General features: G+C 39.6%; 2 protein-coding genes across 2 annotated transcripts in view; one reads left to right on the top strand and one right to left on the bottom strand.

The window, feature by feature from the left end:
• Window positions 1-7537, bottom strand: part of kiaa0753 (KIAA0753 ortholog) — a 51240-nt gene extending 43703 nt beyond the window's left edge. The window contains exons 1-3 of the mRNA XM_080210361.1: window positions 7311-7537; window positions 5491-5634; window positions 3964-4561 (exon numbers count right to left, since the gene is read on the bottom strand). Coding sequence (XP_080066487.1) covers window positions 3964-4561; window positions 5491-5634 — 742 coding nt within the window. The 5' untranslated portion in view covers window positions 7311-7537. The remainder of the gene's footprint in view (window positions 1-3963; window positions 4562-5490; window positions 5635-7310) is intronic.
• A 164-nt stretch (window positions 7538-7701) lies between these two features.
• txndc17 (thioredoxin domain containing 17) lies at window positions 7702-15478 on the top strand. The gene is made up of 4 exons (XM_080210362.1): window positions 7702-7930; window positions 12066-12147; window positions 12978-13053; window positions 14924-15478. The coding sequence occupies exons 1-4, from the start codon at window positions 7795-7797 to the stop codon at window positions 14990-14992; spliced, it is 363 nt and encodes a 120-aa protein (XP_080066488.1). The 5' UTR covers window positions 7702-7794; the 3' UTR covers window positions 14993-15478.
• Window positions 15479-15562: the final 84 nt, after the last annotated feature.

Below are 15562 nucleotides of genomic sequence, written 5' to 3' on the forward strand. Positions count from 1 at the left end.
TTATATCTTGCCAACCAGAAAAAAGACTCATTTATTCCAACTCCATACCTTCTATCAGTTGCCCTGTTCTCACTTCAAGCCAATAAAATACCGCCAACCCCGCGTGATCTTACCTTGTGTATTAATCTCCTGTGCGGCAACTTATCAAATGCCTTCCAGATTTACTACATCAACAGGGTCTCTATTATCCACTTGGCTTGTTAAATATTTGAAGAACTCTAGCAAGTTAGTCAAACACAACTTACCCTTCATAAAACCATGCTGACTTTGATGGATTGTCTTTTGACTATCCAAATGTCCTGCTATTGCTTCCTTAATAATGGATTCTAACAATTTCCCAACAACAACATTAAACTAACTAGTCTATAGTTTTCTACTTTCTACCTCCCTCTCTTTTTGAATAAGGATTAATTTGCTGCCTCCATCCAGATTTGCTTCCCCACAGCCTTCACTTCCATTTTCCCACACCAAGCCTTCCACACCTCTGACCCAGTGGAAGGAAATATTTCCTTTCAGAGATCTACGACAGGCACAAAACATCTATTTTTGCCCACGAGAGTTGTTAATTTTCCCCCCATTTGGTAGGCTACTGGTTGACATTATTCTTGAAAAATTAAAGATTATTGCAGACTTAAGAAAAAAAGTGAAACTCCTGAAAATCTAAATCAAGGTAAGAGCAGGCTATAAATTTGTACAAAATGTTCATACATTTATTCAAACACAACCTCACGTAGAATAGCATGTTCACGTGGACATGATTTGCTATTTCAGAAATTCTTAAAAGGCCTCTCAGTTCACTCTCAATCACACATCTGCCATCATCCCAGATCTTGGCCAGGTTCCTTGGAAATCTAGCAAGTGGCCTACAATATCACAATAGTTACCTCACTGATCTTGGCATTGTGAATCCTCCTCTTTGATCCAAAAATTACCTTAAACGTGTTCTAAAAATTAAGTCAGTACTCAGGCTGAGGGGGCTACAGATGTGCAGACTTTCAGTATATTCAAGGCTGAGATCTTATTGAATGATGAGCAGGATTCAGAGACTATATTGCCTACTCCTACTCTTCTTTATGCTCTAACCACGAAATCTTCCACTAAAAAAATACATTTCTTAATCAGAGGCAAAAGACAAGCCACCAAAGGAAGACAGAGAAGTGGAGAGAACAGAGAGATTAATGATGTGCTATGTTTTCTGAGGCTGTGTGAGGTCCTAAATGAGTAAACAAATGATATGGCACATTTGTGAGTTGGAGCTTATCAATGGATGCAGAAAATGACCATTCAGCCCATCTGACTGCATTGGCTTGGTGAAGTAGCATTCTACCTATTCCCACTCTCCTATCTTATCCTCATAACCTTGCACATTCTCTCTCTTTAAAATAGCAATCGAATGAAATACCTTGATCACACCCTACCACCACCACCCTCTCAAAGTTTGTTTCAGACTTAACCCAGCCTCAGGTAAAAGAGATTTCCTCCATCACTTTTATTCCTCTTGTCCATTATTTTGTATCAGTGCCCATCAGTTTTTGATGTACTTGAGAGGGAACCATTTCTCACGGTGTATCCTGTCCATACCTCTTAGGATCTCGGATACCTCTTTCAAGTCTCCTCTCAGTCTTCTTTTCTCTAAGAAAACCACATCCAACCTCTCCAATCTATCGTCATAGCTAGTTATTTATCCCTGGAATCATTCTTGCGAATATACTCTGTGCTGTCTCCAATGCTTTCACATCATTTAAGTACGGCACCCATAACTAGTCGCACTAATTCAGAAGAAGCCTCACGCGTGTCTTATACAAGTTCAACCTGACTTCCTTACACTTGTACTCAATGTCCCTATTAATATATCCTAGGATATCATACACTTTAACTGCTGTCTCAACATGCCTTGCAACTTACAATGTCTTCTGTGCATATACACTGAGATCCTTTTGTTTCTGGATCTCATTAAGAATTTCTCCTTTTGCTTCCTCTCCACATTCTTCCTGCCAAAATTAATCACTTCACACTTCTCTACATTGAACTTCAATGCAGTTGACAACACTTCCAATCCTTATGCATCATATCAGCAACATTGCCCTCAATCTTCGTCATTATCACCTCAAAAAACTGCAGCAAGTTTAATACAATTGTCCACAGCTGACTTTCCTTAATTATCCTGAGCCTGTCTAATGATTTTGTCCCAAACTATAGTTTCCAGAAGTATCCCTATCACTGAAGTCAAACTGATTGGTCTGTAGTTGCTGGAATTACTTTGCACACATTTTTGTACAAAGATGTAACATTCACAATTCTCCATTCCTCAGTACCAGAGGAAGACTAGAAGATTATCACCAGTGTCTCTGAAATTTCCACTCTCACCTCCCTCTGCATCCTTGGGTGCATCTCATCCAGTCCCGATGCCTTATCAATTTAAATAAAGGAAGCCTGATACTTCTTCCTTCTCAATTGTAAATTCCTTAAGTGTTCATTACCTCCTCTCTCACTTCGGCCTCTTCTTTCTTTGTAAAGACAGATGCTAGTATTCATTTAGTACTTCCACTGCTTCTCTTGTCTCCACATGTAAGCCTCCATGTTTTTTTATCCCTAATCAGACCTACTCTTTCTTTTACCACTCTTATTATGAACATATTTATTGAAGATCTTGGGGATACTCTTTTATGTTAGCTGTTCATCTCTTTTCAAGTTCCCTTCTTGCTTCTCCTCTGATCCTTCTATGTTCAATCTGATTCATCCTGAAAGGGAATGCAGTCCTCCATCACACGTACACAAGTTAAGATTGTATGGCTCCGCTGGAAATACGCAGACAGGTATGAGTTTATCATTTAGATGCAAGAGTTTCTCCGGGGTCAAGGGAATAGCGGTCTATGGAAGCTAGTACACATACATCTATCACTGTGGCTGATAATTTTACATCAATCTTAGACATTAGTCTCAACAGCAAACATATTCAATCATATATTCAGCAAGCTATTAATGTGACTGCGACATAACGGAGCTTTTTTTTAATTATTTCATGAGATGTGGGTGTCACTGGCAAGGCCAACACTTGTTGTCCATCCCCAAATGGCTTGCTAGGTCAGCTCAGAGGGAAATTAAGAGTCAACCACGTTTGAAATCTCTTACGTATTTTGTCAATTAACCCTATCTGCCGATTACTTGCACGCTGTTTTCAGAACAACTGTCTTAGGTAGGAGATAACATTAATTTATTTCAATGCAAATTGAAGGGTTTCCTTCAGAAAATATTCTAATATGTTGTATTCCAGAATCGAGACGTGTAATGACTCAATGTCGTTGCTCATCATGCAAATACAAGGGTGATTGAAGGCAAAATAGATGGACCTAGGAATTGCTAGATAAGATCAATGTTCCAATGCTGTCCAAAGGTTAATAAACAATTCTTAATTTATGATTTTGCTGCTGCATACATTTTCAGTATCACATGGGGAACCTGATTAATTAGTGTAAATGCTAACACAATGCAATTAGTTGATTAAAGCAGCTCAAATGATTGAAAATTAAGTAGAAAAGCCAGAGGGGGAATCAAAAAGGGGTCAAGGATTCATTATAATGAAATATAACGGGGCCTCATTGAATGAATGAATACATGGATTTAAATTCAAAAGGTCTCAAGATGCTGAAAGTTAACACGTTCTGATTTAGAAATCATCCAAGTTGAAAAACCAGCTTTTTTCAAAGATTCATGCCACAATATCAAAACAGCGCAAGCTAGCAAACAAGAAATATGCAGGACGGCTTGTCAAAGCTTGGGATGTAAATGTAGCCCTTGAGCCACCATTTGTTCCAAGAATATGATTAACCACTCCAAAAAGCTTGCTTTGACTTGCAAAATGTATAGAAGTTGAAACATTATTTCCAGTTTACACCAGTGCTTTATGTTAGGCAACATCAGCAATTTCGTAACTAAATTGGTATTATAGAAAAGATACTATACCTTTCTTGGAAAGTTCCTCAATTTTCTGAAAGTACTTGCTGAGCTCTGTTCTCAACCTACGGATCTCTTCAGCAGTTTTACTGCCCTGGCGATTCAGGTCTGGGCCTGGGTCATGAGTTGGTGGTGAATCAGAACGGGGAGGCCTAACTTGGCCTTGGAGAGAAGTGTAAATATAGACCTTGGCACCAGACTTTGTAAATCCCTCTTTTGCAGCTTGGTTCCTTTGGTGTCTCAGTTTTGCAAGGCTGTCTATTTTTGGCCGATTCCTGATGCATGTAGGATTCTCAGTAGGTTTCCCCTTCACTCGATTAATGTATTTTGATGTTTCAGATTGATCTTGCTCAAGCTTACACAAGTAATCCTTTACCTGCTCTTCCAGATGTCTTTTTTTCAGATCACGCTTTGCCATCCTAACAGCCATATTCAGCCTCTCTTCAGATACAGTAGAAAATTGCATGGAGCTGTGGCTACTCTGGGAATCATCTAGAACATGTGGCTCGCAAGGTGGGTGTAGCTTTTCAATTACAATTGGACGAGGATCCATGACTGTTGCAGCCATGTTGGAAACAGTACTCAGTGCATCTTTATTGAATTTTAACTAAAACAAAATTAAGAAAAGCTTTAGCCATTTGAGTTTGTTATTCTCACTGCAGACACTTTTCATTTAAAATTAAGGAATACACAAATTTTTTTTTGTTCCACCATCTAGTAATTGGAGTAGAAATTTGATTAGAACCAGAGAAACCCTACATGCAGAAGTTCCATTGAGTCTGCACCGATAACAATCCCACCTTGGCCTAACCCCCCTTACCCCATACATTTACCCCACTAATCCCTCTAACCTACACAGCCCAGGACACTAAGGGGCAATGTACCATGGCCAATCAACCTAACCCGCACATCTTTGGAGTGTGGGAAGAAACCGGGGCACCCGGAGGAAACCCACGCAGACACAGTGATTCCACAAAATTATGTTGTAAATAACCAAAAGTTGTACCAGGACAGTCTGAATAACTTGTCATCCTATTCTCTCCTTCAACACAAGTAAAGCTATGATCATCAATTCATTGTCTTCTTATGATAAGTGCCACAGGATATAGAAATTTTATTGGGAAAAATTAGAGGAATTAACATCTGTGGCCCACATTGCTTTCTTCCACAAATGTATGACACCACTTCGGAGCAAATTACCTGTCTTCAATCAATCAAGTAGCAATATTCAACACAGATTTTCTCTTTTTGCACAAAGACTCATTCCATTAAAGTACTCATTAATTACAGAAAAAATCATTTATTGTTCCACAAAAGCAGGTAGGTGCTGCTGCAAATGGAAAATAAAAATATTGAAATATAAAGTTGTTCAAAATTGGGAGTTTCCTGTCAATAGTAAATTTTTAACTAAAATATTTTATGCCTTCTTTAATATTCTTTCAATTATTTTTGTTGCATTCTTTTCAACTGAGTGCCACATATTGTTAGTTGATGTATAGTTGACATAGTAACCAAAGGGGTAATATAACTATATACCTGATTCCTGTAAAATTGTGGCCTGCTCTGTTCACTCATTCCAACATCTTGTCCAGCTGGTATGGAAGGCACCAAAGCCCCGAAAGGCTGAGGTGGGTTCACAATGTGTGTGTGGTGATGCTGAATCTTTGTGGCCATCATCATCTGTATTGATCAAATTGATACAATTAAAATATACAAACTCTATAAAAAGGGAACATAAAAGTGTGCAGATAATTCTTTAAAACTGGATTTAAAACCCAAAAAGGATAATTAAAACAAAAAAAGGGAGATTTTTAAAAAAAGAAACAAGGAATGATGGAGACGGAGAATCAATGGGAAAAGGGACGATGAAGACAAGAGAGAACATTCAGAAAAGGAATAATGGGGACTTGGAAGCGTTGATGGGGGATGGGATGATATGAATTGTGGAGTGGAGGTAATGGGTGATAAAAAGGAAAGATGGCCTTTAGAACGTGGCAATGGGGGCTGGAGAATCGTCAACAACAATTGTTGGACAAAATCAAACAAAACAAACACGAGGCAGTGGTAGTGACGTAAAATTGTTAAATTGGATGTTAATTCCTGAAGTTGCAATAACCAATTTGAAAGATGAGCCTTTGGTCTTCAAGGTTAGACCGAGTTTCATCCAGAGTGAGAGCACAAACTAGAATTAAAATGACAGGAGGCTGGGAACAAGAATTTACGCTGACCGAATGAAAGAATCTGCTCCCACTCTACCATTAGATTCCCTGATGAAGAGAAGAGATTGCAAGTAGTGATTATTGTTTGTAAATTGAAAAAAGTACAAGCAACTCTTTGATTCACTTTGAACATTTAATCAGGGCCCTAGATGGTGAAACAGCAGGTGGTTATGGACAAGGCATAGCATCTCAATTTCATCTTTCACTTACTGTATCTTTCCCACCAATTTTAAAGCCAGGTATGTTTCATTGTCAGTCCCGACTATCTTGCAGCCATATCTAATGGCTACAATGTCAAACTCTAAATTTAATCTGCACCTGCAACTAATTCACGTTGTACCTCATACTCTGTGTTTGCACTGAGGAACATTTCACTGTCTCTGTAACAGTAAACCACAGTCGACCCTATGCATTTCAGAGGAGAGGATTTGATCTGAGACTCACCCAGTTTGACTATGGCTGAAGAATTAAACATGCGGATTTCAATTTTTCAGTCTCTCTTTAAGGGCATCACAGTGACATAGTGGTTAGCACTGCTGCTTCACAGTACCAGGGACCCAAAGTTCAATTCAAGCCTTAGTTGACTGTACAGACTCCCTGTATCTGCATGGATTTCCTCCTGGTGTCCTCCCAGAGTCCAAAGATGGGCTGGTTAGGTGGACTGGCCATGCTAAATTGCTCCTTGGTGTCCAGAGAGGTACAAGTTAGGGAGGTGAATCAGCCATGATAAATTCACAGGGTTACAGGAATAGGATGGGGAGAAGGGCCTGGGTGGGATGCTCTTTTGCACAGTCGGTGAGACTTGATGGGCCAAATAGCTTCCTTCTGAACTGTACGGATTCTATGGTTCTAACTTAAAATAGAAAGGCTGAAAATAGGGCCATAGTATAAAAGTAATTTATAACGCTAAGTGGGATAGAGGGATAAAAATCAGCAGCTAAATGCCAGTCAGTCGTATATCACGAGGGGAGAACTTCCGGGGCAATGATCTGCAATAAAATTAACTGGCATTTGGAGAAGTGTTGGTAATAAATGAAAATCAGCACAGATCTGTTAAAGGCAAATCCTGTAGGTTAACCTGACTTGAGTTAATTGTCGAACCACAGAAGCTCTCCCGGTTTAGTGGCACTTCTTTACCTGATAATTTGAACACGACGACCACCCCCTTTCAACTATATCCGCTCCCCAGCCCAGGCTGTCGGCCAGATGGCGTCACAGGCCCGAAGCACCGGCTGTTGCCAGGCACCCGGTTGCTAGACAACAGAATCCTGTAAGTAGCCGGCGTCACCCGGATCGCTGTGCGCATGGGCTGCTCGTAGTCCCGTTTAAAAATCTGCGCGCCGCTGTCAGCTCCGGCCCCCAGCTACGCAGGCGCGGACCCTCCGGACCCAACCGCCTCACCGCGCCCGGAACTGCGCGTGCGCAGGTCCTAAATGTTCGCTCCTGGAACCCCGCCGACGGAAGAATTGCGCATGCGCTTCTTCGCCCCGCCAATGGAAACACAACGCATGCTCTTCCTCCCTTCCCATAAAGAACTGCGCATGCGCTCCCTTCCTGCCAGGGGACGATCTTCACATTCAAGGCTCATTGTCTGATCGCTTGGGAGCGTCCTGAAGTTGAGATGGTCGTAGTGGAAGTGTCCGGTTTCGTTGAGTTCATGAAGGTGGTAGACGCCAACAAGGACAAGGTGATTTTTGCGTATTTCACCGGCGCGAAGGATGCCCAGGGCGTGAGCTGGTGCCCAGATTGTGTAACGGGTAAGAGAGTTAAACTACTCAACGTGCAGGGACTGACTATCCTGCTATCTGCAAATGAACCTGCAGTCTGCTGAGGGTACAAATTCCCAGGCTCAGCAATAATTAACACAAATCATTATCAGGGGCAGGAGCATTCAGAAATTGTAGCTTTCAATACTGTTCAATTATATAAATTCTATAAAATACTGTTAGAAATGTTCAAAAGAATATGATAGGATAAACAGTTAACACTACAAGATTTGATGCGTTTTATTTTTCAAATCCTTTTTAGTTTTCTTACGTTTCTAACTTTTTGATGTTGTGCTGGAATTTAGTCATAAGATCCTAAAATTTAGGACACACTTCAAGTGACAATTCTTTGTGCAAGTCTGTTTTTCTAAAGTAAACTTTAACTGTACAATGGCTTACCCCAATGAACCAGATGGGTTTCAACAACAAAGGTTTTGCAGTCACCTGCTGTGCTGGTGCAGGCCCCCAGAATATTATCCTTGGTCTCTGGATTCAGAGACCAAGGTCCAGTCAAGTGAATATCCTACTGTGTTACTTTATGAGCACTACTCCTAGAGGTGGGTACCTTTTATTATGAATGAGATTACTGATTACTCCCAGCTCATTGCACAAAACCAGGTTTTGTGTAGTGTTCTCTCCAGAACATGCTGTTTTCTCTGCTTTTTGATTTACCACATCTTCCTGAATTTGATCCCTTGCCTCTGCTGTGTAGTTCAAAACCCTCCCTAGTTATGTAACTTGCAAGAACATTGCTTCCAGCATGGTTTGGATGTAGGCTGCCCCAATGGTACATATTTCATGTTCTGCATACTGGTGCCACTGCCCCACAAACTGGAGCCCACTCCTCCCACACCAATCTTTGAGCCACACATTAATCTCTTTAATCTGTTTTGTCCTTTCCAAATTGCACATGGCTCCAGTAATAACCCATAAATGATTACTTTTGAAGTTCTGCTTGTTAATTTGGTGCCTAGGTCCCATACTATGTAGAACAACTCCTTTTTCCTACTTATGTCATTGGTACCCACATGGACCACAATGGCTGGATCCTATCCAACCTCATACAGATGTCCTGAACCTGGTAACACAACTGCCTAGACAGACCGATCAACCTATTCTCTGCACTGACTATACCATCCCATACTACCACTATATCACTTTTTACTCCCACAATTGAATGGCTTCCTGTAACATGGTCAGTTAGTTCATCCATTGTGCAGCACCACTCTCATCCATACCAGCTGAAAAAACCTCCAACCTGTTTGGCAATTGTAAAGGCTGAAGCTCCTCTGCTCCTGCCTTCTTGAGTCTCCTTAACAGCCTCCCTAGCAGTTGCACTCTTGTCCTTGACCAAATCGGAACATTCAGTCCGAAGAGATGTGACTGCTTTCTGGTATAAAGTATCCAAATAACATTCCACTCCCTGATGTGTCACAGTGTCTCTAGCTCATCAACTTTGAGCTGAAGTTGCCTGAACTTCAAACACTTGCAGATCTATTTGCCTAGGATCAAACTGGTAACCAGGAGCTCCCACATTATGCAGCTATAACACATTCACCTGTCCTGTCATGTTCCAACTAACAATTTAATTATATTACATTTATATTTTACTTCTGTTTTTCTACATTTTTAACCTTGCCACCAGTTGCTCAACTATTTTGAAACTTGGGAAAAAAATAAACACAATCACTTAACAGATACTCATCAAATAAGTAGCTTCTCCTGTAACAGAATAAGACATTCCCTGAAGGCTGAGAATGTTAAAAAGTAAAAGAGCTTAAGCACCTTTTCCATCCTATGCACTGAATTCCCACTTTGAACCAGATTCTCCAATACAGTCTGTCTCATTCAGGATGAAGTCTTCCCTTGCTGATCATGCACTTTAAAAAGTATCTTTCAAATGTGATGAGTCACTCTCTAACTTAGCTTCCATAAGACCATCAGACATAAAAGCACAAGTCAGCCATTCAACCCATCAAGTCATGTCTGCTCCACCGTCCAATGAGATCAAACATCTGATATAATCCTCAACTCCACGTTCCTGCTGCCTTGACCCCATAAACTTTGATTCCCTTACTGATTAAAAATCTTATATCTCAACCTTGAACATTCTCAATGGTAAAGAATTCACAGATTCACTACCTACTGAAGGAAGAAATTCCTCCTTGTCAGTCTTAAATCCCTTACTCTGAGAATATAGCCATAGGTTGTTTTCCCTTGTGGGAGGGTCTATCAGCATGTACCCTCTCAGGCCCCCTGATATATCTCAATAAGGTCACTTCTCATTCTTCTAAGTGTCAATGAATACAAGCCCAACCTACAGAGCTTCTCCTCATAAGAAAATTCTTCCATTCCCAGGATCAACTTCGTGAACCTTCTTTGGACTGCCTCCAGTGCTAGTTTACATTTCCTTAGATAAGGGGACCAAAACTGTTCACAGTATTTCTGGTGTGGCCTAACCAACATAAGCAAAATGCTGATGATGCTGGATGCTGGAATTGGGGTAGAGATTCTTCCCGCTCAGAAAGGACAACAGGACTAGAGGACACAGCCTCAAGATAAAGATGGGGGGGAGAAGAACAGTTTAGAACGGAGTTGAGGAGGAACTTCTTCACTCAGAGTGGTGAATCTCTGGAATTCTCTCCCTGTTGAAGTGGTGGAGGCTACCTCGCTAAATATATTTAAGACACAGGTAGATAGGTTTTTGGTAGGCAAGGGAATTGAGGGTTATGGGGAGAAAGCGGGAAAGTAGAACTGAGCCACGTCAGATCAGCCATGATCTTATTGAATGGCGGGGCAGGCTTGAAGGGCTAGATGGCCTACTCCTGCTCCTACTTATGTTCTTATGAATCTGAAACAAAAACAGAATGTTGGAAAATCTCAGCAGGTCTGACAGCATCTGCGGAGAGAGAATACAGCCAACGTTTTGAGTCAAGTGACCCTTCATTCTGACTTGAAATGTTGGCTCTATTCTTGCTCCACGGATGCTGTCAGACCTGCTGAGATTTTCCAGCATTTTGTTTTTGTGATCTAACTAGTGCTTTATGTAGTTTGAGCAAGATTTTCCTATTTTCTTCCATTTGTTCTCTTTGAAACAAAGGCCAACATTCCATTTGCCTTCTGTTACCTGCTGAACTTGTACACTAACCTTTTGTCATTTATTCCCATTAACCCCCACACCAAGACTGTTAATCCTTACTTAAGTCAGAAAATTACTCTTACTCAAATTTAACTTGAAAAAAGATTTAGCAGTCAAATTTCCCCTTCAAACCAAATTCTCAAATAGACTCACTCAACCTCTGTCTCACTCATGACAAAGTCTCCCCTCACGGATCTATGCCAAGGGTCAGGCAACAATTAAGCAACAAGGCAACCTCAAAAGTGCCAATTGTTTCAGTTGATGAATGGCTTGTGGGGGATAATGGGACTTTGGACTAAAAATGCAACCTAATTTGTGAATTAAAATATGTGCATAATCTTCAAGCTATTAATGTAGCCACAGAATACAACAGAAAATAAGAGTTAGAATCATAGCTTCCCTACAGGACAGAAGGAAGCCATTCAGCCCATTGAGCTTGCACTGACAACAATCCCACCCACACCCTATTTCCATAACCCCATGTATTTACCTTCCTAATCCCCCTGTCACTAAGGAACAATTGTGCATGGCCAATCAACCTAACCTGCACACTTTTTTTGGACCATGGGAGGAAACCCATGCAGACACAGGGAGAATATGCAAACTTTACGTGGACAGTGACCCGAGGCCAGATTTGAACCCTGGTTCCTGATGCTGAGACATCAGTGCTAACCACTGTGTCACCATGCTGCCCCATGACTGAAGAAAGATCAGCAAGCTATTTTATATCATTGTACAAATTCTTTATAGATACTGAACCCAGACAATGAAATTACATTTTTTAATATTTTTAAGTTAAATTCATAAGACATTGTATTCAGCAAATACTTCAAACTTGGTTTCATCCTCCTATCCATTGTCATTGTATTTTTGTATTCTAGTTCTTGGTCAGTATTCTGAAAGGTATATCAGATTGATTGAAATGAAAATGAAATAGCCATTGTACCAAAGTGTTGGAATCCAGTAAATTTCTTCTTAATTCTCCAGCTGAACCAGTAGTCCATGGACAACTGGATAAACTGCCTGACGGATCTGTCTTCGTCCATTGTCAGACTGGTGACCGTAAATAGTAAGTTATTTGTCTGTTTTTAAAGCTTTAAATTATAATTTTTCTCCAGGTACAAGCATGTGCTCACCTTGTACCCAATTATGTAGCACTTAAAAGTATACAATATCTTAGAGATCATGTAGTTATTCTGGAATAATACTAGAATAACTAAACTTTTATATTGTGATCTGAATGGCGAATCAGGATTATATTAGCACTAATTTTAAGAAAGATGTAAGGCATGGATTCCTGGACAAGATACTCAATTTGAATTGAGTAGGAATAAATAGATAAATTATCAATGGATTTTTTCAATTATTTGAATAGTAAAGACATAATTATCCAAATTAGACAGTAACCATTCCTGTTGGATAGCTTTCTAATGGCAAAATTCTGTTATTAAAAATAAAGCTGGAAGAAAATTATTTTCCTTTACAGAACACTTTTTAGTGTTGCTATATTAGTGGGGGATATTAAACTCTTAAAATAAATTGATTGATTGTTCTGAACTTGTTGGGATGTAGTGGGGAGGACTTTTGTTTGTAATTTTTATATTACCCTAAGATTAAATTATATTAAATTCTATTAATGATAGCATAAGTGATTATTGAAACTAGAACTTTACTGCACAAAAACCATTACCCAGTAAGCTCTTAAATGTAAAATGATTCCAGACAGCCAAATTCCAGTGCACTGCTTGTACAAAATCAATATCGGAGTTAATCAAACAAATCGCTTCAGCAATCATGAATAGCCAGTCAGAAACCTGCAGAAGGTGGTAATAAGTGAAACTTTTGATGTCTGTGTCGACGTTTAACTAACATGCCTGTTTTATCTTTATCTCTGACCAGCTGGAAGGATCTTGGAAATGACTTTCGAACAAAACTGAATGTGACTGCTGTTCCAACTCTCATGAAATATGGCACAGTAAGTAGAGTCCAATCCTCAAGGCCATTCCTTCCCCTTTGTAATTATGTATTAATTGGCCCTGGGCATGTGAATTTCTAAAGTGTGATTCACGTATCAATTAGCCTGACACCTGAGTTTTGATTTGATTTATTGTCACATGTATTGACATACAATGAAAAGTATTGTTTCTTGCACACTATACAGACAAAGCATACCGTTATATAGAAGGAAAGGGGAATGGAGAATGTAATGTTAGTCATAGCTAGTGTATAGAGAAAGATCAACTTAATGTGAAGTAGGTCAATTCAAAAGTTTGACAGCAGGGAAAAAGCTGTTTAAGTTGGTTGGTTCATGATCTCAGACTTCTGTATCTTTTTCCTGACAGAAGAAAGTCGATTATGTCCAGTGCTTGATTATGTTGGCTGCTTTGCTGAGGTACCAGGAAGTGTAGATAGTATCAATGGATGGGAGGTTGGTTTGAGTGATGGACTGGGCTTCATTCATGATCCTTTGTCATTTCTTGTGGTCTTGGACAGAGCAGGAGCTGTACCAAGCTGTGATGCAACCAGAAAGAATGCTTTTTATGGTGCATCTGTAGAAGTTGGTAAGAGTTGTGGTAGACATGCCAAATTTCCTTAGTCTCCTGAGAAAGTAGAGGCACTGGTGGAATTTCTTAACTATAGTGTCTGCATGGAGGAACCAGAACAGGTTGGTGATCTGGACACTTAAAAACTTAAAGCTCTCAATCATTGCTACATTGTCCCCATTTAAGACAGGGCATGCCCCTCCACTATGCTTCCTGAATTCGATGACTATCTCCTTTGTTTTGAGGTAGAGATTATTGTCGTTTCACAAGATTCTTTATCTCTTTCCTGTACTGTGTCTCATCATTGTTTAAGACCTGACCCTCAATGGTGTCATCGGCAAATTTGAAAATCAAGTTTGGCCATATAGTCAAAGCTATATGAGGAGTACAAAGGGCTGAGAAGAAAACCTTGGAAGCACTGGTGTTGAGGATGATTGTGGAGATGTTGTTACCTATCCTTACTGTCTGCAATCTGTGGGTTAGGAAGTCTAGGATCCAGTTGCAGAGGGAGGAGCTGTGCCCCCTCACCCCCAGGCCATGAAGTTTGGAGATGAGTCTCATAAGAATAACAGACTACAGCTCAGCCTGTAACACTGAATAGGAGTTTGACGTAAGTGTTCCAGGGTTCAGTGGAGGGCTAGGGAGATGGTGCCTGTTGTGATGGTAGGCAAACTGTAGTGGATCCAGGCAGTCTGAGGCAGGAATTGATTTGTTTCTAAGGTGCAGTTGGAAACTGTGAAACTGTTATGGAGAGAGATGTAAAGATCAATACAACTGATAAAGATCACAAATGTGATCATTATTGCACTCTTTGGATTAGTTTGCCTTGTTTTTGCATGTGGAATGAACTCAATTTTATTCCAGTTCTAATCTTTTTGACAGGTGGCCTCATTTTTTTGTTTGAATTTTCATTTTGAAAACTTTGAAATTTGGAATGAAATAGATGTTCTCAATTTTGAAAGGTGAATGCTGCACATTTTCACAAACAACAGATTAAAGTTTGAAAAAAAATTTAGTAACATCACTTAAATAATTTGGATAATTAATTGAAAAGGAGCAATGCAAGACGGGCAAATATGATTTCAGTAGCATGTTCCAATTAGAAACTGAGCTGTCCTACGTTTTGAGGCTGTAACTACTTGAACCTTTAACCATAAACAGCAATAATTTTATCTCTGTGCAAAAAATTAAGTATAATGTGGTGTATGAAAATATTGGAATTGCTTCTGTTAGCTTTATTACATAAGGTAGTGTCAATACAAACCTGAGACATTTCTCTTTCCAATTTTATTCTTGTTTCAGCCCCAGAAGCTGGTCGAAGGGGAGCTATTTAAGCCAGAGCTTATAGAAATGCTGTTCGCAGAAGACTGAAACCTGCTTAGTGCAACAAATAGTCTTCAAAGCCAATAGAATGCACCTGGCTTTATATTCAAAATTGTTTTCCACTAAAACAGATATGGCAAAGATACAAAAAAACAAACTGAATTATCTCCTTTTCTAATTTAACTCAAATTGTCAATAATACTGTCAATTATGCCGATATAAACCTAATTGGCACTCCTTCCCCAGGACTGAGGGCATTTTCAGATGGTAAGGATATTGTTGTGCTTTAAAATGGTCCTCCAATTGTTCACAGGGGAAAAGTGAATATGTAATTCTGTTTAAAGTATGCTGTCCTGGGAATGAATCAGAAATTCTTGATTTCCTTAATCATGCCTTAAAATTTTATATTCTGCAGGCTGGTATATTAAAGAATTGTAATATTTGGATAATTACTGTTGCAAATTGTCATTTTCTATTCTGAATAATTTTCAGAATTGAACTGTTTCAATTAATAAAAATATAAATCTAAAATAGCATTACGTTGAATTGTATTTTTTTCAAAAGCTATCACTGAAGATTCTCAGTGGATAGTTCTGTACCCAAAACACTTTATTCAAA

The sequence above is a fragment of the Carcharhinus amblyrhynchos genome, chromosome 23, assembly GCF_965287045.1.
Source record: "Carcharhinus amblyrhynchos chromosome 23, sCarAmb.v2.hapA, whole genome shotgun sequence".
NCBI lineage: Eukaryota > Metazoa > Chordata > Chondrichthyes > Carcharhiniformes > Carcharhinidae > Carcharhinus > Carcharhinus amblyrhynchos.

What these genes read in the sequence shown, in the direction of transcription:
- txndc17 (XM_080210362.1), top strand. Translation starts at nt 7,795, where the DNA reads ATGGTCGTAGTGGAAGTGTCCGGTTTCGTTGAGTTCATGAAGGTGGTA. An exon ending in GTGCCCAGATTGTGTAACGG is followed by an intron (nt 7,931 to 12,065) that starts GTAAGAGAGTTA and finishes TTAATTCTCCAG; the next exon opens with CTGAACCAGTAGTCCATGGA. An exon ending in CAGACTGGTGACCGTAAATA is followed by an intron (nt 12,148 to 12,977) that starts GTAAGTTATTTG and finishes ATCTCTGACCAG; the next exon opens with CTGGAAGGATCTTGGAAATG.